General features: G+C 38.2%; 1 protein-coding gene and 1 long non-coding RNA gene across 18 annotated transcripts in view; one reads left to right on the top strand and one right to left on the bottom strand.

Annotated features, from left to right (window-relative positions):
- The window catches only part of TANK (TRAF family member associated NFKB activator), a 98538-nt gene that overhangs the window by 34567 nt on the left and 39599 nt on the right, over nucleotides 1-24372 (top strand). For all 17 annotated transcript variants that reach the window (XR_011253990.1, XR_011253989.1, XR_011253988.1 and 14 more), the window contains exon 2: nucleotides 9542-9689. Coding sequence is in view for 12 of the 17 variants with exons in the window: in XM_069574351.1 (XP_069430452.1) it covers nucleotides 9542-9689 (148 nt within the window). In the remaining 5 variants the exon portion in view is untranslated. The remainder of the gene's footprint in view (nucleotides 1-9541; nucleotides 9690-24372) is intronic.
- Nucleotides 10487-17182, bottom strand: LOC138432801 (uncharacterized). Its single transcript, XR_011253991.1, has 2 exons — nucleotides 13633-17182; nucleotides 10487-13595 (listed from the first exon to the last, which is right to left on the bottom strand). It is a non-coding gene; the product is annotated as an uncharacterized lncRNA (long non-coding RNA).

The raw sequence follows: 24372 nt of genomic DNA, 5'->3' as shown, positions 1-24372 counted from the left end.
TCCAACTCTGCGACCCCATGGACTGCAGCACACCAGGCTTCCCTGTCTATCACCAACTCCCGGAGTTCACTCAAACTCATGTCCAGTGAGTCGGTGATGCCATCCAACCATCTCATCCTCTGTTGTCCCCTTCTCCTCCTGCCTTCAATCTTTCCAAGCATTAGGGTCTTTTCTGATGAGTCAATTCTTCACATCAGGTGGCCAAAGTATTGGCTTTTCATCATCAGTCTTGCCAATGAATATGCTAAAGGAAATCAATCTTTTAGAATTGACTGGTTTGATCTCCTTGCAGTCCAAGGGACTCTCAAGAGTCTTCTCTAACACCGCAGTTCAAAAGCATCAATTCTTCGGCACTCAGCTTTCTTTATAGTCCAACGCTCACATCCACATATGACTACTGGAAAAACCATAGCTTTGACGAGGAGGACCTTTGTTGGCAAAGTAATGTCTCTGTTTTTTAATGTGCTGTCTAGGTTTGTCATAGTTTTCTTCCAAGGAGCAAGCATCTTTTAATTTCATGGCTGCACTCACCATCTGCAGTGATTTTGGAGTCCAAGATAATAAAGTCTGTCACTGTTTCTATTGTTTACCCATCTATTTGCCATGAAGTGGTGGGATTGGATGCCATAATCTTAGTTTTCTGAATGTTGAGTTTTAAGCCAACTTTTTCACTCTCCTCTTTCACTTTCATCAAGAGGCTCTTTAGTTCCTCTTCGCTTTCTGCCATAAGTGTGGTGTCATCTGCATATCTGAGGTTATTGATATTTCTCCTGGCAGTGTTGATTCCAGCTTGTGCTTCATCAAACCTGGCATTTTGCATAATGTGCTCTGCATGTAAGTTAAATAAACAGAGTGACAGTATACAGCCTTGATGTACTCCTTTCCCAGTTTGGAGCCAGTTCATTGTTTCATGTCCAGTTCTAACTGTTGCTCTTTGACCTGCATACAGGTTTCTCAGGAAGCAGGTAAAGTAGTCTGGTATTCCTGTCTCTTTAAGAATTTTCCACAGTTTGTTGTGATCCACACAGTCAAAGGCTTTAGTGCACTCAATGAAGCAGAAGTAGATATTTTCTCTGGAATTCTCTTGCTTTTTCTATGATCCAGCAGATGTTGGCAGTTTGACCTGGGTTCCTCCGCCTTTTCTAAATCCAGCTTGAGCATCTGGAAGTTCTCCATTCACATACTATTGAAGCCTCGGTTGGATAATTTTGAGTATTACTCTGCTAGCCTGTGAAATGAGTACAATTGTGTGGTAGTTGAACATTCTTTGGCATTGCCTTTCTTAGGGATTGGAATGAAAGCTGACCTTTTCCAGTCTTGTGGCCACTGCTGAGATTTCCAAATTTGCTTGCATATTGATTGCAGCACTTTAACAGCATCATCTTTTAGGTTTGAAGTAGCTCAGCTGGAATTCTGTCACCTCCACTAGCTTTGTTTGTAGTGATGCTTCCTAAGGCCCACTTGACTTCCCATTCCAGGATGTCTGGCTCTTGGTGAGTGATCATACTATTGTGATTATCTGAATCATTAAGATCTCTTTTGTATGGCCCTTCTGTGTATTCTTGCCCTCTTCTTAATATCTTCTGCTTCTGTTAGGTCCATACCATTTCTTTCCTTTATTGTGTCCATCTTTGTATGAAATATTCCCTTGATGTCTCTAATTTTCTTGAAGAGATTGCTAGCCTTTCCCATTCTATTGTTTTCCTCTACTTCTTTGCGTTGATCACTTGGGAAGGCTTTCTTAATCTGTCCTTGCTGTTATTTGGAACTCTGCATCAAAATGGATATGTTTCTCCTTTTCTCCTTTGCCTTTTGCTTCTATTCTCAAATATTTGTAAGGCCTCCTCAGACAACCTTTTTTTTTTTTGCATTTCTTTTTCTTGGGGATGGTTTTGATCCCTGCCTCCTGTACAGTGTCATGAACCTCCATCCATAGTTCTTCAGGCCCTGTGTTTAATCCCTTAAGTCTGTCTGTCAGTTCTACTGTGTAATTGTAAGGGATTTGATTTTAGGTCATACCTGAATTGTCTAGTGGTTTTCCCTACTTTCTTCAACTTAAGTCTGAATTTTGCAATGAGGAGTTCATGATCTGAGCCACAGTCAGCTCCTGGTGTTGTTTTTTCTGACTGTATAGAGCTTCTCCATCTTTGGCTGCAAGGAATAGAATCAATCTGATTTTGGTATTGACCATCTTGTATTGATATCTTTAACCCCTTCATTTTAAAAGCAAGGAAAATCGAGGTCCAGAGGAGGCAGGACTTAGCCTTGACGTCAACATTACCAGTGCTTCATCTCAAGTTTCGTAGGACAAACACTAGCCTAGGTCATCATTTCTCTAAGTAACTGTCAGTGGTATACTTAACAGTTGTCTCAGGTTTGCAGAGTTGTTCTGATCTCAAAGTTCAGGCTGGCCAATGCGCAAGAAATACATATAATCCTGGCCTGTTTTAGTGATGAATGAGTATTATCTAGCACTAAAAACGTCTTTATAGCTACCAGGAACCTGTTTTTGAAAGGATGACCGCTATTTGATAGTCAAATAAAAGGAATGGGTGAAGTCATTCCTACTCATAATTCAGAACCCAAATCAGATGACATCTGCCTCTCAAAGCCTTTCCTAAACCTCATAAATGTTAGATGTGAGCATTCTGCTTTCCAAACTCTAGCCTTCAGATATATCCAGGTACTCATATATATTCTTTAAATTACAGCTAGTGGTGCCTTCATGAGGGTGGGTTTCGTGTCTGTTTTGTTCTCACAGTGGTGAGAACATCAGTGGTGCCCAGCCCAGGCTTTGTTTTTTGTCTTATTGAATGAAATATCCATCATGGCATCCTGGGAGAATATTTTGCAGCTGGCTGTAATAAGCAATCCTTGAACTAAGATTTTCAGAAACTTAGTCCTAGTCACCTCAGTTATAGCTTTGTGGCTGTACGCAGGTCATTTAACTCCTCTGAGCCTTGTCAGTCAAATTGAAATATGAGTAATAAGAAATGAAGAACTGGTGGGAAAAAACTTCGTAAAAGGCACATAAAACTAAGGTGGCACATAAAACTATCCCTAAAGCTCCTTGCTGCATCCCGCACAGTGCCTTACATGTATTCAGCAAACACGTGCTTTACTTTTTCTCATTTAATTGGATAGTAATGGTATATATTCTATAAAATTAAAATTTGGCAGTTGTAGTCAATACATCTTTGTTGGAGCTGGGAAATTTTACCAAGGGAAAATAAAATTATCACCCTTGTGCATGCTGACCTTCCTACGCCAGGACACTTTCATTATGCACCAAGATCAATGAAAAGAGAAAGCAGTGTGATGCCCATGAATTTTCTTAGTGCTTCCTTCTGGTTGAGCACCTGCTGGACCTCGGAGGTAGAACAGGAATTTGCTACCCTCTCCATTTCCGTCTTACAGGAAGTACCCTAAGGAAAAAAGGAAATGCTGTCAGAGTATTAGAGGTGGATATGACAAGACTACCTTGGCTTCAAGAGGATTACCCTAGGGGTGGCATGCTTTGTGTTTTGCCCACCCAGCTCTAGTGTTGGGCATCAGTGAGTTAATCTCTTCCTGGTGTAAGGAAACCAGCAAACCATACCCAGAAATAAATTTAACACAGAAGGCTTTCCTGAAAATACATTTAAAAGAGTGGAGCCATAACTAAAAAGAGTGTTTCCACGGCAGAGGTAGCTCCAGCTTAGCCCTCCTGGGTTTGGGGGATGGTAGTGGCTACTAGGGGCTTCCCTGGTAGCTCAGACAGTAAAGAATCCGCCTGCAGTGCGGGAGACCTGGGTTCGATGCCTGGGTTGGGAAGATCCCCTGAAAGAGGGCATGGCAGCCTACTCCAGTATTCTTACCTAGAGAATCCCCACGGGCAGAGGAACTTGGCGGGCTACAGTCCAGGAATTGGACATGACTAAGCACAGCACAGTGGCCATTAGATTTGAGTTTGGACATGTTTATTATAAATAAAACCATTTCCTTGGCGTCCAGCAACTTTAAGGGATACCAAAATGTAATTGAAATGTGACTGTCTCTCGAATTGTGAAGTTAATTTTATACTTAACAAATGCTTTAAAAAATAGAGGAACAAGTGGCTTTAAAGTTCAGGGTGTTAATATTTGAAATCTGTCCAGTTTAACTAGCTGGGTTCCAGAGGCTGTTTCCTTTTTCTCTAGTCAATGTCACTGATCTGACACCCAATTTTCTTCTTGGCTGTGAGATAGGAATTAAATGTATCATTTATTTAGTTGTATTGACCTGAATCATATCTCCCCAGCATACATTCTTACTTCAGGAAATAGAATGTGGAATTTACTCACTAACTCTTCATAGTGACATTTGTGTGATCTAATTCAAGGACCTGAAATGAAGACTCCACATGATTTACTTGCATATGATGTAGCTGTTTTTAGTACTGTATTTACATTTTTAAAAACAAGAATGCACCTTCTTGATGAAACAGACATGCATTTTTTGATTCACAGACGCAAGAGGTATAGAACAAAGAAGTTTCTTAGAAATCAAATCCAAACATCTTTTTTTGTTAGAAGGGAGAGAAACTTGAGTCTAAAAAGATTTAGTAGCCCTGAACTAAGGTCCCACGGTCAGTCAGTGACAGAATAAAAAGAAACTAGATGAGTTCCCAGTTCAAGATTCTTATTTGTCCCAGATTTTAAAATACAAGTGTGGTTTACATTGACAGTTTATTATGACATCTGCAGTTTGTTAAGACAATTTTAGGCAGTCAAGCCACATAACTACTTGAATTGTCTGATTTCTGTATGAGCGTATTATAGTATACTATAGTCCCTATAGCTCCCTACCCTTATTTCTCTTTTCCTGCTCATATACTTACTTTGAATCTCATGTGCTTTTTAAAGCCACCCTAAATCCTTTTTTGAATGATAATAGTATCTGAATAAATACTCAAAATGAAGCTTTGTGCTAATGCTAATTACTCTGTTTCCATAGTGTCTATGGTATGCTAGAGATCCTGGCAATGTAATTATCTTAACAGTACTTCATCTTTTCCATCTATCAGAGGTACCAATAAAAACAGACTTCCTAACTAGAATGCCTAAAAAAGTATCACTTTCATTGCTTCAGGGCTTCCCTGGTGGCTCAGATGGTAAAGTGTCTGCTTGCAATGCAAGAGACCTGGGTTTAAAAATGATCCCTGGTTCAGGAAGATCCCCTGGGGAAAGAAATGGCAACCCACTCCAGTACTCTCGCCTGGAAAATTCCATGGACTGAGGAGCCTGGTAGGCTGCAGTCCATGGGTTAGCAAAGAGTCGGGCACAACTGAGCAACTTCACTTACTTCAGTCACTTCATTCTCTCACAACGTAAAAACACTGTGATCCCCATAATGTTGTTGTTTTTCAGTCACCAAGTCATGTCCGAAACTCTCCATGACCCCATGGACTGCAGCACTCTAGGCTTCCCTTTCCATCACCATCTCCTGGAATTTGCCAGAGTTCATGTCCATTGAGTCGGTGGTGACATCCAACCATCTCATCCTATGTCATCCTCTTCTCCTGCCTCCAGTCTTTCCCAGCATCAGGTCTTTTCAAATGAGTCAGTTCTTCACATCAGGTGGCCAAAGTATTGGAGCTTCAGCTTCAGCATCAGTCCTTCCATTGAATATTCAAGGTTGATTTCCTTTAAAATTGACTGGTTTGATCTCCTTGCTATCCAAGGGACTCTAAGAAGTCTTCTCCAGCATCGATTTGAAAGCATCAATTCTTTGGCACTCTGCCTTCTTTATTGTCCAGTGCTCACAACCATACATGACTACTGGAAAGACCATAGCCTTGACTATACAGACCTGTGTCAGCAAAGTGATGTCTTTGCTCTTTAACACACTGTCTAGCTTTGTCATAGCTTTCCTACCAAGAAGCAGTTGTCTTCTAATTTCATGCTGCAGTCACCGTCCACGGTGATTTAGAGCCCAAGGAGATGAAATCTGTCACTGCTTTCACCTTTTCGCCTTCTACTTGCCATGAAGTGATGGGGCTGGAGTCCATGATCTTAGTTTTTTTTAATATTGAGTCTTAAGCCGGCTTTTTCACTCTCCTCCTTCACCCTTAAAAGGTTCTTTATTTCCTCTTCGCTTTCTGCCATTAAAGTGGTATCATCTGCATACCTGAGGTTGTTGATATTTCTCCCAGCAATCTTGATTCCAGCTTGTCACTCATCTAGCCTGGCATTTCTCATGATGAGCTCTATGTGTAAGTTAAATAAACAAGGTAACAATAAACAGCTTTGTCGTACTCCTTTCTCAATCCTGAACCAGTCAGTTGTTCCATACAAGGTTCTAACTGTTGTTTCTTGAACAGCATACAGGTTTCTCAAGATGGTCTGGAATTCCCATCTCTTGAAGAGTTTCCATAGTTTGATCCCCATAATAAAATCCTTGAAAATTCTTCTTTACCAAGTCTAGAAAATGATGTAGGAGTGTGCTTAGTGTCTTATTAAAGACTGGCTGATAGGATTGAAATATTACCTTGGTATTTAAGGGCACTGTGATGTATGGTTAGCTGGTTTTCAACAAGAATGCCAAGGGGATTCAGTGGGAAAAGAATAGCCTTTTCAACACATGACACCAGGACAACTCACCAACCACATACAGAGGAATGAATCTGGAGCCCTACCTCATACTGTATTACACAGATTAACAATATAAATCAAAGGTCTAAATGTAAAAGCTAAAATTATAAAATTTCTATAAGAAAATATAGGTGAAAATCTGTGTGACCTTGGTTGGATTAGGCAGGGGTTTCTTAGATATGAAAAGCACAAGAACAAAAGAAAAAAGATAAATTGAACTTCATCAGAATTAAAACTTTGACAAAGGACACTATCAAACAAAAAGAGAATCTACAGAATGGAAGAAAATATTGGAAATTTTATATATGCATGCACAGATACATAAATATATATATATATATATAAAAGAAGGAAATAGCAACCCATTCCTGTGTTCTTGTCTGGTAAATTCCATGACTGGAGCCTAGCAGGCTCCAGTTCATAGGGGTCACAAAGAGTCAGACACGATTGAGCATGCATGCACATGTATCTATACACATACACGTGTATGTATATATATATGCCTTCCCAGGTGGCACTAATGGTAAGGAACCCTGCTTCCAATGCAGGAGACGTAGAGATGCAGGTTCAATCCCTGGGTTGGGATGATCCCCTGGAGAAGGGAGGGCGTGACAACCCACTCCAGTATTCTTGCCTGGAGAACTCCATGGATAGAGGAGTTTGGCAGGCCACAATCCATGGGGTTCCAAAGAGTCAGACATGAATGAAATGACTTAGCATGCACATACAGGCACATAATAGGCACATATGTGCATATATATTAAATATATATACATACATGCACATATAAAGTGAGCAAAGGATTTGACTAGACGTTTGATGTACATATACACACACATATATATGTACATATATATGTGTGTATATAGGCACATATATATGAAAAGTAGGCAGAGAATTTGATTACACATTTCTCCAAAGAAGATATTCAAATGCCCAATAAGCACTGTAAAGATGCTCAAAATCAAAACTGTGATGAGCTACCACTTCACATCCCATAGGATCCTAATATATTTTTAAATGAACAATAATTATTGGTGAAAATGTGGAGAAATTGAACTCTTGGGCATTGCTAGTAAAAATATAAAATGATACAGCTTCTGTGGAAATGGCTGTAATGTCTGTGGTAGTTCCTCAGAAAGTTAAACATAACTGTCATCTGACTCAGCAGTTCTGCTCCTAGGTATATATTTAAGAGAACTGACAACATGTGTTCACACAGATATATATGCACAAATTGTAACTTTATTCAAAATAACCAAAAAGTGTAAACAACCCAAATATCCATTAATTGAGGAATGGATAAATGTAAAAAAATTTATATTATAAATAAAATCTATTTTATTCCATAAAATAGAATATTATTCAGACATAAAAAGCAATGAAATACTATTACATGCTACAACATGTTTAAAAATTGGAAATTTTATGCTTCATGAAAACAGCCAGACACACTGGCATATACTTTTATGATTCTAAACATTCAGAATAAGCACATCCATAGGGTCAGAAAGCAGATTAGTGATTGTCAGGGGTTACAGGGGAGATAGGAATTGGGACTAACTGCTAGTAGGTACAGAGTTTCTGTGATGATAAAAATGTTCTATGATTAGATTTTGGTGATAGTTGCACAACATTGTGAATACAGAAAACTACAGAAGTGTATACTTTGAAATGGTGAATTTATTTTATATGAATTGTATCTTAATGAAAATATGGAAAGCAGGTATACTCAAAGAAAATGTTATGAAAGAGACTGATATTATGAAGGATTTCAGTCATAAAGGGTGTGAAATAATTGGGTATCCCCAAGACCCCCTGTGACTGATAGACAACTTTGTGGCTTTCAGAGGATTAAGAGAAAGGCTCAGTGGTGTGGTTATTACAGCTTGACAAGAAAAATCAGTCATTAGATAGATGATGCTCTGCTCAGAGTCAGGGAATGTCTTTAGAGATACAATGTAAACTGAGATGATAAAACAAAATTACCTCCACTGAGGAAATCACCTGTAGTTCAGAAATAGCAGAGAAGTCAGAAAACTAATATAGAGTAGGGGTAAGAGTGATGGGGTGTGATTTTTCTTTTTTAATGTACAGTCCAGTGGCAGTTTTCCCTAAATTTTGTGCTAAAAATAAGAGCATTTTCACACATTTTAATTGCTATGTGATAACAACAGTGTGAACTCTATCCACAAACATTTATTATCTACTTAATTTTGCTCTAATTTCAGTATAGCAAGCATTCACCTTGTAAGTGGAAGTAACTGTCCATTTAGTAAAAAGAAATCCCTTCTCACATTGCTAAGCCTGTTGTGCATTTCTGTAATAAAAGATTAATAACAAATGGCCTTTTATGTTTTTCCATTTTTAACTTGCATTTATAGAATACCATTTGCAAAGTAGCATCTTTATGAACTGGAACCCTAACTGCTCCTTAAACTTAATTCATTAAGAATATTTCAAAACTGTAGAAGTTAAGGTTTCACAATATTGCAGGATTAAAATATGATCAGGATTTTATATGAGACTTTTTTGCCTTTATAAAGCTGTTTTATATGGGGACTTCCTTGATGATCCAGTGGTTAAGAATCTGCCTTGCAATGAAGGGTTCATGGGTTCAATCCCTGGTTGGGGAGCTGAGATCCCACATGCCACAGAGCAGCTAAGCCCGCACACCGCAATGACTGAAGCCTGTGGCTCGGGAACCCAGAGGCCGCAACTAGAGAGTCTGTGTGCTGCAACGAAAGATCCTGTGTGCTAAGAGTAAGACCTGACACGGCCAAATAAATAAATAAATATACTTGTAAAAACTTTATAATAATTGATTCTGTAATGTTCATGATAAACAATACAGAATTATTTTTGAGGCACATTTTAAAAATGAATTATACTTAGTTGATAGCTATCTAAATTGTTCAATTATTTTTCAGATCTGTCATTTACTCCATCATTTATAGTGATGCAACAGGACATAGAGGAATGGATAAAAACATTGGCGAGCAACTCAATAAAGCTTATGAAGCCTTTCGACAGGCATGCATGGATAGAGATTCTGCAGTAAAAGAACTACAGCAAAAGGTATATGGTTTTAGTTTTGAAAGTTGTTATTTATCCTGGTGAATGGAATTTGAATCTTTTGCAATGGGAAATATATTGTTAGAACTAAAGAAAGAACTTGAAGAACTAAAACACAGGGATATATTAATAGATAAAATTTGAGGTTTTTGTTTGCTAACTTTTTAAAGAATATTGTGACCTATGGAAAAAATTCATTTTAAGATGATTGTATTGAGGAAAGAAAGATAAGTATGTTATCTTCCATGAATAATTTTTAAGTAAAATGACAAACTAAAAGTCAGAGTATCACTATCTCAGCTAGTTATTTTGTTTGTTTTTTTCATATTGTTACTTGGCTGACTGGAAGACGATACAGATCTTAAAATATCCTGGAACTAAATTTGTTATTAATTTATTCTTTATAAGTTTAAAATAAACTGTTATTTCAGTGAAATCTTTAATGTCTTACCAGAAGTTTCAGCTTTTTAAAATACTCCTGTTCACATAAAATTTCTGCTTATTGTTTTCAGTTTCTAAAGAAAGTAAATTGGAAGAAAGGTGTATCCAGGCAAAAATTACCTGGTTAAGTAGTTTCTAGGCATGTCTGTTAATGGTCCTTGATAAGGTTTTTACCAACATACAGTAAAATGAGAAAAATAAGAATAAGGTAATGAACTTCTTGTAATGCTAAATTTATTCCATTTAAAATTCTGTCCTTTATTCTGGTATTGTTTCTATGTTTCTGTACTGTCAGAATAAAGAGCAAAATTTTATTAACATACCCATTTGTCAAATGATGATCATAGAGTTTTGTGTTGTTTTGTTTTTTTTTTTTGCTGAGTTAGTATCATTACTTAGTGTTTTGGGAGTTCCCGGTGCACCCAGAGATTCTGCAATTCTCTAAAAGGATTCACAGGACTTAGTAAAACTGTCATATTCAGAGCTAAGGTTTATTACAGAGACTAGTAAAGAAACACAGCCAGATCATTAATGGAAAAAGACACCAGGTGGAGTCTAGAGGAATCCTTGTGCAGGTTTCCTATACTCTTTCCTTTCTGTGAGGAGTCATACGGAGTGCACCCTCTCTCCAGCTTCCAGAAGTTCACCCAGCATATATGTACTGCTTTGGCATGGGGAACTCCATTTGAGACTCAAGAACTTGGGATATTTTTAAGGGTTAGTTACATAGGCACCGTGTGTCAGAAGGAAAGTAGTTATTCACCACAGATCTCATGGTAGTCCAAGTAGGTTGGCACAGCACTTAGAATCTTATCACTTAAGAAATGTTTTCAAAGATTATATTCCCAGATGCCACTCAAGGGGCCAGCCTTGCAAATAGGTCTCTCTGAAGATAAATAGCTTAAGCCCTGCTATGTTAAATTATTCCTGTACAGCTGTTGAAAGTAGAGGATCTTATGTTGGTTCCTTCAATAAAAAAAAAACTTTTTTTTTACTAGTCTGGTATTTTGAAGTCTCAAGAAATATGCTAGCCATGGAGTTCTTAGTTTCCTCCATAAGTATAGGAATACATAATTCCCTTTCTCCTTTCTATTTGATACATCTACTGTAAAACTAGTGTTATACATACTGCACTCCATTTCTCAAAAATTATCCTTTTTTTGTGATTCTCATGTTGATTTACAAAAGAATACTCCCAGTTATATAGGTAAACTTAATGGTCTAGAGATCTTCAGTAGGGGTGCATAAGAGAAATAGAGATAGGATAGTGACAGATACTTTCTCGATTATTGAAGTGAAGTTTAGAATTTGGTTTTGTTTTCCTTTCCAATTCATGTATAAGGCATAATCACTTTTTAAAAAGAGTATCAAAAATTCTCAGCTTTTATTCTTATTTTCTCATTAGGTTCTTTAAGAAACTTCAACCATGCTGGGCCTATTCTAGGAACATTGGGAAATACAGAATTAGGGAATAGGAGTATTGAGATATTCTTCTGATAAGACAGAGACAGGTATTTCTCTATCTCCTGATCTTTCTGCCCTGGCCAGTAGTAAGCATCTGAAAACTTGTATAATTTAATCTCTGCCATGGAAGAAACCTTTATTCACTATGACACTTTCCCCTAAAGAGGGGAAAGGAAAATATTTTTTATGTGTCTCAAAAATAGGAGAAGAAAAAATGTTAAACTCTAGACATTCTAATTTATTTAAGAGACATTATTGAGTGTCTGCTATGTACTGAGCTCTTAATAAGGTTCTGAGAATACTGAAATAAAATATGGTTTATGTCCTTAAGGACTTTCAATAAGTAAGAAAGATCAATAGTTATTGTTATAGCATGCTAAGTGCTGTAGTAGAGATCTGTATAGGATAACATGTGAGCACAGTGAAGAGGCACTTAACTCACTCTGGGAGGATCAGGTCATAAGCCTACCACTAAGCCCAACCCTTGAGTCAAGACTAGGAGGAGCTGGGTAAATTAGGGAAGATGGATCCTGAAAGCAGGGGAGAAATATACATAGTAGAAACTCAGAAGTGAAGGCAGTACAGGAAAAGAAGCTGTGAAGATAGATTAGGGCCTTATCATGATGATTATAACAAGTAGTTTTGTACGGTATTCTTATTCATTCAAAATATATTGAAGGACTTAGTACGTGCTTTAGAAAAGTCTTCCTGACAGTGGGATAGATAGGATAGAGAGTAGTGTGGAGTTGGCTCAACAAACATATTGGTGCTAAGCAGTGGTCTAAGATCAGGAGTATAAAAATAAGTGGCAACCATCAATTTGCACCTTATTATAAATAAATATATAATTATATACCTGTTATGCCATGCCTGTGTGCTTAGTCATGTCTGGTGACCCTTTGAACTGTAGCCTGCCAGGCTCCTCTGTCCATGGAGTTTTCCAGGCAAGAATACTGGAGCAGGTTGCCATTTCCTTCTCCAGGGGATTTTCCCAACCCAGGGATCGAACCTTCATCTCCTGTGTCTCCTGCGTTGCAGGCAGCTTCTTTATCCTTGAGCCACTGAGGAAGCCCACCTATTAATATACATATATTACATACATCATGAGAAATGCTGCACTGGATGAAGCACAAGCTGGAATCAAGATTGCTGGGAGAAATATCAATAACCTCATATATGCAGATGACACCACCCTTACGGCAACACGCAAGAAGAACTAAAGAGCCTCTTAATGAAAGTGAAAGAGGAGAGTGAAAAAGTTGCCTTAAAACTCTGAATTTCTTAAAATTTAGAAAACTTGAGATCATGGCATCTGGTCCCATCAGTTCATGGCAAATAGATGGGGAAACAATGGAAACAGTGACAGACTTTATTTTGGGGAGATCCAAAATCACTACAGATGGTGACTGCAGCCATGAAATTAAAAGACGCTTGCTCCTTGGAAGAAAAATTATGACCAACCTAGATAGCATATTAAAAAGGAGAGACATTACTTTGCCAACAAAGGTCCATCTAGTCAAAGCCTACAGTTTTTTCAGTAATCATGTATGGATGTGAGATTTGGACTATAAAGAAAGCTGAGCGCCAAAGAATTGACACTTTAGAACTGTGGTGTTGGAGAAGACTCTTGAGAGTCCCTTGGACTGCAAGGAGATCCAGCCAGTCCATCCTCAAAGGAAATCAGTCCTGAGTATTCACTGGAAGGACTGATGCTGAAGCTGAAACTCCGATACTTTAGCCACCTGATGCGAAGAACTGACTCCTTGGAAAAGAGCCTGATGCTGGGAAAGACTGAAAGCGGGAGAAGGGGATGACAGAGAATGAGATGGTTGGATGCCATCACTGACTTAATGGACATGAGTTTGAGTAAGCTCCGGGAGGTGGTGATAGACAAGGAAGCCTGGCATGCTACAGTCCATGGGGTCGCAGAGAGTCGGATATGACTGAACAACTGAACTGAACTGAATATTACTGAAGAAAAATGAATGGCAATCGTTTGGTTGCCTCTGGGACCAAATAGGCATTGCCTCTGCCTATGTACCTCTGGGACATACAGGTGAAAATGTCCTGAATTGGAGATTATAGGTATAGATTATAGAAGAACAGTTTCTTTATAGCCCTGAGTATGTACATGTCCAAATTATAATGTGTAGGGTGAAGGGATATTTGAAGAACAGAAGAGGAAGAGGAAGGGAATATGGCCAACCAAGTGGTTGCTAGAGATTCAGAGATAGGTTAAGGAATTTACTCTGAACATGAAGAAACACCCATTCCTCTGAGAATTGGAGGGCACAAGAGAGAAAAATAGCTGCAAATGAAAAGTTTGTATGTAAGAAGTGGAGATGGCAGGAAGTTTAAAGGGATTCTCATGTATTACTTATATCTGGAATCCAAAAAAAGTCAAATCTGTTAAAAAAAAAAAACAGTAAAATGGTGGTTACTTGGGAGATGGAGAGAGGCAGAGAAGATTGTTGTTTAAATTTATAACAAGTAGTAAATAAGCCATGGAGATCTAATGCACATTATAATGAATATAAACAGTAATATTGTATAATTATTTAATGTGTTAAGTATGACTACAACAATAATATTACAAAATAAATGCATCAAAGTAATTCACAATGCACCTTAACTTACATAATATTATATGTCAAATTTATTCAATTTAAAAAATCAAACAAAGAAAGAGTAGGTTTTCTTATGAGAGTCCATTTTTTTCCCCTGAAATACAAGATAAGATCATCTACTGAGTGAAATGATTTTAGGATTTTAGGATAGTCTGAAAGTGATAATAAAGACTTGAAAGCTTCAGTAAAGTGAAAGAAGAAAAATGTGGCATCCAGCCTTTATCATGAATTTTTAGTGGTGTCAATCTGTGTTCGATGGCTGCTGTTTCAGCAGTTTTCTTGATGTAGAAGTAATTGGATGACCAGATCCAAAATTAAGAGATTGTAGAATTAAAGTAAAAGAATTTTTGGTTAGGTGACCAGAAAGCACATACAAAAGCAATTGAAGTTACGTGCTTTGAGATATAAGTTAAAATCAGAAAGAAGCTAATCCAGGAGGAGTCTAAGACTAAGAACAAAAAGGGGGTTTATGGATGAGTTGTTCATGAAGTGAGAGGACAGATACAGAGGGAGTAGAAGAATGTGAGTTCAAAGGATGGATTACTGTCAGTGAGCAAAGATTGATGTTTAGTATCTCTGTTTTCATAATGAGCCATGAAAGTGGATAGCTGGAATGAGATTGAGGAATTCAGGAAACTCTTTAGTGAAGACTAGAGCGCTTACAGAATGGTGGTAGATTTAAGAACATTTAGAGTGATATTGTGAAGGGAAGAGCAAAAATTCTTGAATGTAGAGTAGAGTGAGTGAAGTCACTCGGTCGTGTCCGACTCTTTGCGACTCCGTGGACTGTAGCCCACCAGGCTCCTCCTCCATGGGATTCTCCAGGCAAGAATACTGGAGTGGGTTGCCATTTCCTTCTCCCAGGAAATGACTATTGTCTTGGGAGATAACTGTTTTGAGGAGAGACTGGTATAATTAAAATACCTTGTGAATAGCTTTTTGCTTAAGTTTAAAGGAATAATGGCCCAGAAGTGGCAATAATGAAGCAAATGACGTATCTTTTTGTTCTCCTGCATCTAACTCCATTGCCCAATCCCTGTTTGATATAACACTAGACAGCTTCATATGAGGGGGTTACAGAGGCATCTATAATTATTAGGAAACAACATAATTATTCCCATTTTAATATGAGATGCTAGACTTGCTGAAATTCAATTTTATTGGCCATTACATTCTCTATAGTACAGTGAAATAAGAGTTCAGAAATTTGATCTCATTCATTACTTTTTTAAAAAATTAACATTTTTCTAAAACTTTTTTGTGAGAAAACAATTATACGTCCTTTTGACATTTTTGGGGTTTTACTTTATGGAGCATTTATTTTTTAAAATTATAGACTCAAATGTACCAAGTGTAAATTACTAATTTCTCCTTATCTGTCTACTCCTAGAAGTGAGATTGAACTTTGAAAAGTTCAATCAAGTTAGGTATTCCCATTCATAATCTTTAGTAATAAGATATATACACATTCTCAAACTTGCAGTATGAAAAGATAAGAACAAGTAACACTTCCAAGATTTTTAGCCTGGATAAATGGAAGATTGATGATGCAGGCACAGACAAAGAGAATGCTGATTTTGATAAAGGAAGTTATTTGGTATTATCTGATATTTTGAGTTCAAGAATTAGAAGATCATTGGGGAAAATTATCAGCAGACTATTGAGTTACGGATCTTTGAAGTAAAGTACCAATTGAAAATACAAATTTAGAAATCATCTTTGTAGAGATGATACTTGGAGTGATAGGAGAAGGAGGTACTAAGGAGAAAGAGAATAGAGCAAAGGAAGGAGGGAAGCAAGAAAATAACCTTGGAGAAGTTGCCTGGCCTTCTGAAAAGGCCCCAGGAGCTGTACTCTGAGTGAGCTTGGCTGTGCTTCCGAACGTTAAGCTTAAAATAATTGGTCTGTTGAATGACATCAGCAAGGTGACAAAGTAGGAAGTTCTAATCCCCTGATTTTCCACAAAAATATCAGATAAACAGACTGAAAAAAATTTTCTAGGAATTCTGGAAATCAGTCAGTGGTGTATGGCAACAAAGCAAACACTTAGTCAAGAAAAACCTACATTGAAAATAGAGAAAATTTAATGGCATTTTACTCACCCTTGACCCACCTCATCCCCAGTATGGCATGGTGCAGTTGGAAGGAAGCAGCCTAGTTCCTGATTCCCTCAGGAGGGAAGAAAGGAAGAAGCAAAGTGGAACATTTTTGAAACATCCTGGACAGCCTGTGGACTACCCAAGGGACTGTTTTTTCTGTCTTAATCTGAATTGAAGCTTGGAGTTGGGAATGACTGCATAGTTTAGGTCTCAGACTGGCAACTATGGAAAGTAGTGGTGGGCATCATAATATATGGAAACTGCAGGGAGGAGATTGCAGTGAACACATGGTGCAAGAGATGTGGGAAAATGAATATAATGGAACATCTGAGGCCCCGAGCAGACACTTCCAAACAGCCGGGAAAAATCAAGAGGGAAAAAGTCAGAGAACCAAACAGGATACACACCCAGAAAATACTTGAGAAAACCTTAAACCTTTACCCTGGACTAATGTCAAAGTTAAGGGACCTGCTAATTAGTGAAGATCATCCACACGAGCTTTCAGGCTTGGAGAGTGACTGTTCAAACACCCAGTTTTCAACCATAGCAGGCATTCAAAAAAAAATGCAAATGTGGCCCTTCTAAAGGAAAAAAATAAATTCCCAGAAACAGCCCCTGAAGAAATACATGCATCAGATTTACTAGACAAAGAATTTCAAATTGTGTAAACATGCTCAAAGAGCTAAAGTAAGACAGAATCAAAGGGCTAAAGTAAATTAGGAAAGCAATAATATGAACAAAATGAGAAAATAAAAATTTTACACTAGAGGTTCAAGAATATACTTGAACAAGCAGAGAAAAGAATCAGTGAACTGAAAGACAGGTAATTTGAAAGATTGGAATCCAAGGAACAAAAAGAAAAAAATAACGAAAAGTTAGCAAAGCCTACGGGAATTACAGGACACTATCAAGTACAGCAATATGCACTATGGGAAGAGAAGAGAGAGATTCTTTTGAAGAAATAGATTATTAAATAAAGCTTCTCAAATTTGAGGAACTATATATATGTATAAATCCAAGAAGCTCAACAGACTTCATGTAGGGTAAATCTAAAGAGCCCCACATCAAGACAAATTGTAATCAAACTGTTGAAAGACAGATACAGAATCTGGAAAGCCACAGGAGGAAAGGGACTCATGTACAAGGAAGCACTACTAAGGCTGTCAGTGGATTTCTCAACAAAAAGCTTGCAGACCAGAGGGCAATGCTATGTTGTATTTAAGTATTAAAGGTGGGGGGGGACAACTATTAACCAAGAATTTTATATCTGGCAAAACTGTCCTTCAAAACTGAGGGAGACATTAAAATATTCCTAGACAAACAAAAGTGGGAGGAGTTCATTACCCCTAGACCTGACCTATAAGAAGTGCTAAGGAATGTCCAAGTTGAAGTGAAAAGGTACTAGAGAGTAACTTGAAGCCAAGTGAAAATACAGAACCCTTTGGGAAAGGTGAATAATAGACAAATATAAATATCAGTATTATTGTAATTTTGGTTTGTAGCTCTGCTTTTTATTTTCTACAGCCCGATTTAGAACACAAAGACATAAAGATAATTTTAAGTCTATATTAATGGGTTTACAATTTATAAAGGTGTAATTTGTGACATCAGTAACAATGGGGTGCAGAGCTAGAAAATCTGAATAGGCCAATACCTAGTAAAGAAATTGAAGCAGTTACCAAAAAGTTTACAACAAAGAAAGCCCAGGACTTAATGGCTTCACTGATGATTTCTACCAAACATTCAAACAATTAACACCAGTCCTTCTCACACTTTTTCAAAAAATTGATCAAGGTAGAATATTTCCTAACTCAATTCTTTGAGGCCAGCATTACTCTAATTTCAAAGCCAGACAAAGGTACTACAAGAAAACTACAGGCTGATATCCCTTATCAACAGTGATGCAGAAATCCTCAACAAAATACTAGCAAACCAAAGTCAACAGTGTGTTAAAAGGATTATACACCTTAACCAATTATACACCTTATTCCTGCATTGCAAGAATGGTCAAATCAGTGAATGTAATACACCACTCTAACAGAATGAGAGGGGGACAGAAGCACAGGATCATCTCAATTGATGCAGAAGAGTTTACAAAATTCAGCACCTTTTTTTTTTTTAATGTAAAAACACTCAACAAACGGACATTATGGAACTATTACAATATATTAAAGGCTATATGTGACTGTTTATAATAGCCAGGACATGGAAGCAACCTAGATGTCCATCAGCAGATGAATGGATAAGAACGCTGTTTTGCATATACACAATGGAATATTACTGAGCCATTAAAAAGAATACATTTGAATCAGTTCTAATGAGGTGGATGAAACTGGAGCCTATTACACAGAGTGAAGTAAGCCAGAAAGAAAAATACCAATACAGTATACTAATGCATATATATGGAATTTAGAAAGATGGTAATGATAACCCTATATGCAAGACAGCTAAAGAGACACAGATGTATAGAACAGTATTTTGGGCTCTGTAGGAGAAGGTGGGAATGGGGTGATCTGAGAGAATGTCATTGAAACATGTATATTACATATGAAATAGATCGCCAGTCCAGGTTTGATACATGAGACAGGGTGCTCAGGGCTGGTGCACTGGGGTGACCCAGAGGGATGGGATGGGGAGAGAGGTGAGAGAGGGGTTCAGGATGGGGAACACATGTACACCTGTGGCTGATTCATGTCAGTGTATGGCAAAAACCACTACAATATTGTAAAGTAATTAGCCTCCAACTAAAATAAATAAATTTTTAAAAAAACCACCTTGGCTTCTAGCAAATAGCCAGCCACTTGCTTCTGGCCGTAAATAACCACAGTTTTTAAAAAAATAAAGGCTATGTGTGAGAAAACCACATCTAACATAATACTCCATGGTGAAAGACTGAAAGCTTTATTTTTCTGAGATAAGGAACAAGACAAAGATGTACACTTCCACTGCTTTTATTCAACATAGCACTGTAAGCCCTATCCAAAGCAGTCAGACAAAAAAAACTATCTAAATTGGAAAGGGAGAAAAAAAATTATCTCTGTTTGCTGATTTCTGGATCCTATGTATAGAAAACCCTAAAGGTTCCATCAAACTGTTAGAAGTAATAAATTCAGCAAAGTTGTAAGATATAAAATAAACACAAAAATCAACTGCATTGCCATACATTAACATTAAACAAGCTGAAAAGGAAATTAAGAAAATTCAATTTACAATAGTATAAAAATGAATAATATACTTAGGAATCGACTTAACCAGGTAGGCGACAGACTTATACACTGAAAACTACAAAATGTTGCTGAAAGAAATTTTAAAAAGAGGGAGTTCCCTGGTGGCCTAATGGGTAGGATTCCAAGCTTTCACTGCCATGGCCCAGGTCCAGTCCCAGCTCAGGGAACTGAGATTTCACAAACTACATGGTGTACTCAAAAAAAAAAAAAGAACATTTGGGGGTAAGTCTGTGTCATGGGTTGGACCCTTGAAGTGAAGTTGCTCAGTCGTGTCCGACTCTTTGCAAACCCATGAACTGTAGCCTACCAGGCTCCTCAGTCCGTGGAATTTTCCAGGCAAGAATACTGGAGTGGGTTGCCATTTCCTTCTCCAGGGGATCTTCCCAACCCAAGGATCGAACCCTGGTCTTCCACATTGTAGGCATACGCTTTACCATCTGAGCCACCAGGGCACCATGTACAAATCAACCTAAACCTGATCAAAGACCTAAATGCAAGAGCCAATACTGTAAAGCTCTTAGAAGAAATCATAGGGGCAAGGCTTCATGACATTGGATTTGGGAGAGAGTTCTTAGCTATGGGCTTCCCTCATACCTCAGTTGTTAAAAGAATCCGCTTGCAATGCAGGAGACCCCAGTTCAATTCCTGGGTCGGGAAGATCTGCTGGTGAAGGGATAGGCTACCCACTCCAGTATTCTTGGGCTTCCCTTGTGGCTCAGCTGGTAAAGAATCCGCCTGCAATGCAGGAGACCTGGGTTCGATCCCTGGGTTGGGAAGATCCCCTGGAGAAGGCAAAGGCTATCCACTCCAGTTTTCTGGCCTGGAAAATTCCATGGACTGTATAGTCCATGGGGTCACAAAGAGTCGGACACGAGTGAGTGACCTTCACTTTCACTTTCTTAGCTATGACACCAAAAGCACAGACAGCAAGAAGTAAATTAGTAATTTGGACTTCATCAAAATTAAAACTTTCATGCATCAAAAGACACTATCAACAGAGTGAAAGGCAACCCAAGGAATGTGGGGAGATAATTGCAAAGCATGTATCTGATAAAGGGTTGATACTTAGAGTGTATAAAGAACTACGCTCAAAAACAGCAAACAACCTGATTAAAAAGCCAACCAAGGACATGAGTAGACATTCTCCAAAGAAGTTATACAAATGACCAGTAAGCACATAAAAAGATGCTTGACATCATTGTTCCATCACTCAGCCGTCGTGTCCAGCTCTTTACGATGCTAATGACTATAGTCCGCTAGGCTGCTCTGTCCATGAGACTTTCCAGGCATGAATACTAGAGTAGGTTGCCATTTCTTCCTCCAGGGGATCTTCCCAACCCAGGGATTGAACCTGTGTCTCCTGCATTGGCAGGCAGATTCTTTATACCACTGAGTCACCTGTGAAAGTGAAAGTCGCTCGGTCCTGTCCAACTCTTTGTGACCCCACGGACTATACAATCCATGGAATTCTCCAGGCCAGAAAACTGGAGTGGGTAGCCTTTTCCTTCACCAGGGGATCTTTGTAACCCAGGGATCGAGCCCAGGTCTCCCGCATTGCATGCAGATTCTTTACCAGGTGAACCACAAGGGAAGCCCAAGAATACTGGAGTGGGTAGCCTACCTGGGAGGCCATCATTAATTCAACATCATTAAGGAAATGCAAGTTGAAATCACTGTGCTTATTCGCCCAGTCGTGTTCTGACTCCTTGTGACCCCATGAACTGCAGCCCACCAGGCTCCTCTGTCCCTGGGATTCTCCAGGCAGGAAAACTGGAGTGGGTTGCCATGCCCTCCTCCAAGGGATGTTCCCAACCCAGGGATCGAATCCAGGTCTCCTCATTGCAGGTGGATTCTTTACCATATGAGCCACCAGGGAAGCCCAAGAATACTGGAGTGGGTAGCCTATCCCTTCACCAGCAGATCTTCCCAACCCAGGAATTGAACTGGGGTCTCCTGCATTGCAGGCGGATTCTTTTAACAACTGAGCTACCAGAAAGCCCTGAAACCACACTAATCCTATTCCCATTGGGATGGCTATTATAAAAAATGAAATTTTAAGAGAAGTATTGGTGAGGATGTAGGGAAATTAGAACTCCTGTACATTGCTGACAGTAATGTAAAATGGTGTATCAACTGTGAAAGATAAATGATGTTTCTTCAAAACAAAACATAGGATTATTACCATATTGTCTAGCAATTCCACTTTTGGATAGATACCTAAATGAACTGAAAGCAAGGATTCAAGGAGATAATTGTATGCCTATGTTTGTAGCAGCCTTATTTACAATGGCCAAAAGGTAGAAGCAACTCAAGTGCCCCTGAGTGGATAAATAGATAAACAAAATATAGATATATTTTGTATATGTATATACAATATGCAAAAAAGCAGTATCTATACAGAATGGATAGAATAGTTGGCTTCAAAGAGACAGAAAGTAGTAGAGTGGTTCCTAGAGGCTGGGGGAAGGGAGTGGGGAATTCATGTTGAAAAGGACAGCATTTCAGTTGGGGAAAATGAAAAAGCTCTGGAAATGGATGGTAGTGATGTTTGCACAACAGTGTGACTGTACTTAATGCCACAGAACTATACACTTAAAAATGATTAAAATGGCAAATTTTGTATGCTGTATATATTTTACCAAACTTTAAAAAAAACCTATTACTAAAAAATTAGCATAGGTTCTTTATGTTTTATTGCTATTCACCTGTCATTCATTAGTGTATACTTGCCCACCTTTTACCACTCAGCTGTCCATACTCCAGGCCAGTTCTTCTCACAGTGTTTCTTCTAGTTCACTTCAGTTTAAGATTCAGAAGCTCCTCTTTGAAAAGTCAGTGTGCTACATCCATTGTAGAACATTCTGTCAAGCAAAGACATCCGAGTATTCCAAATCAATAAAGGAGACAAAGACAAATAAGACAGGTAAGTGATTTTTTAAAAATATTACTAGCTAAAATTACAAAAGCAGCACATGCTTATTGAAAAAAATGCAGATAATCTAAGATATACAGAGTATAAAGTGATGGTCCTCTCCCTCGTTTCCCACAGGTAACCACTGTTAATAACATACCTTTATCCTTCCAGAATATGTGAATCATATCTTTTCAAAAATGGAGTTGTGCTAATTTGAAAAAGGTTTTAAAATTTTAAAACTATGTTTATCTTCACCATCATTATCACTAAGATTTACTGAGTCTTATGTTTGGCAAAATGTTATAGTCATCTCATTTAATTATTATATGGCTCTTATGAGTAAGTTGTTATTTAAATTTTTAAAATGAAACTGAAATGCAAAAAGGTGAAATAACAAGCCCTCCACTAATAAATAGTAGAACTATGATTTGAAAAAAATTGCTTGACCATGGATTTCATATCTATAACTTCTTTGCCTAAAATCATTGATAGTCTTTCAAGTTCACACATATAAAACTACCTTATTCCATTTAATAACTGATTCCATTTAATATCTCTTGTGCTACCTCTTCCTTAAAGCACTATTTTTCCTTAACATTTCAAACACCATATTTGATTTTTCTCATTCCTTTTTGGGTTGCAATTCCTCGTTTTTCTCTGTAGGTTTATTCTCTACCACCAGGCCACTAAATATTAGACTTATTCAAGCGCTTCGTTGTATCTTACTTTATATTCTTGTATGAGCTATTTCATCTTCTATGGCTTCAGATACTTATGACAATAACTCCTAAATTTATTTCTGTACTCCAGATTTACCCTCTGAGCTCTAGATCCATATGTCTCATTGTCACTTGAAAGCCATATTTTACTGAATGTCAGACCTGAGCTTATACATCCACTATTTTTTCCTATCTATACCATATTAAAAGAGTAATGAGTCTTATAAGTTGCTGTGTAGAATAATAGTGCCTTTTATTTATCCTAAATTATCTCACTTAAATTTCCAAGGATGATTCCTGATACTGCTACTAATGTCCTGTTGGTCATCAAGTATATTCAGTTTCCCTGGGACCTGAGAGGTGTTCTTCTCAATACCAAATTTTCCATTGTTATACCTAGACACTCCTGCCACCATGACATTAAATTGTTTGTCTAAGGACCTCTAGTCTTTATGAAAACTTGACTGTTTTTAGGTTTTCTTGGCAGGATAGCCTTTATCCTCAGTCGGATCAGTTCAGTTCAGTCGCTCAGTCGTGTCTAACTCTTTGTAACCCCATGAATTGCAGCACGCCAGGCCTCCCTGTCCATCACCATCTCCCGGAGTTCACTCAGACTCATGTCCATCGAGTTGGTGATGCCATCCAGCCATCTCATCCTCTGTCGTCCCCTTCTCCTCCTGCCCCCAGTCCTTCCCAGCATCAGAGTCTTTTCCAATGAGTCAAGTCTTCGCATGAGGTGGCCAAAGTACTGGAGTTTCAGCTTCAACATCATTCCTTCCAAAGAAATCCCAGGGTTGATCTCCTTCAGAATGGACTGGTTGGATCTCCTTGCAGTCCAAGGGACTCCTAGGAGTCTTTTCTAACACCACAGTTCAAAAGCATCAATTCTTCGGTGCTCAGCTTTCTTCACAGTCCAACTCTCACATCCATACGTGACCACTAAAAAAACCATAGCCGTGACTAGACGGACCTTTGTTGGCAAAGTAATGTCTCTGCCTTTGAATATGCTATCTAGGTTGGTCATAACTTTCCTTCCAAGGAGTAAATGTCTTTTAATTTCATGGCTGCAGTCATCATCTGCAGTGATTTTGGAGCCCCCCAAAATAAAGTCTGACACTGTTTCCACTGTTTCCCCATCTAGTTCCCATGAAGTGATGGGACCAGATGCCATGATCTTCATTTTCTGAATGTTGAG

Source organism: Ovis canadensis, chromosome 2 (genome assembly GCF_042477335.2).
Source record: "Ovis canadensis isolate MfBH-ARS-UI-01 breed Bighorn chromosome 2, ARS-UI_OviCan_v2, whole genome shotgun sequence".
NCBI lineage: Eukaryota > Metazoa > Chordata > Mammalia > Artiodactyla > Bovidae > Ovis > Ovis canadensis.
This window is presented reverse-complemented; position numbering and strand designations above follow the sequence as displayed.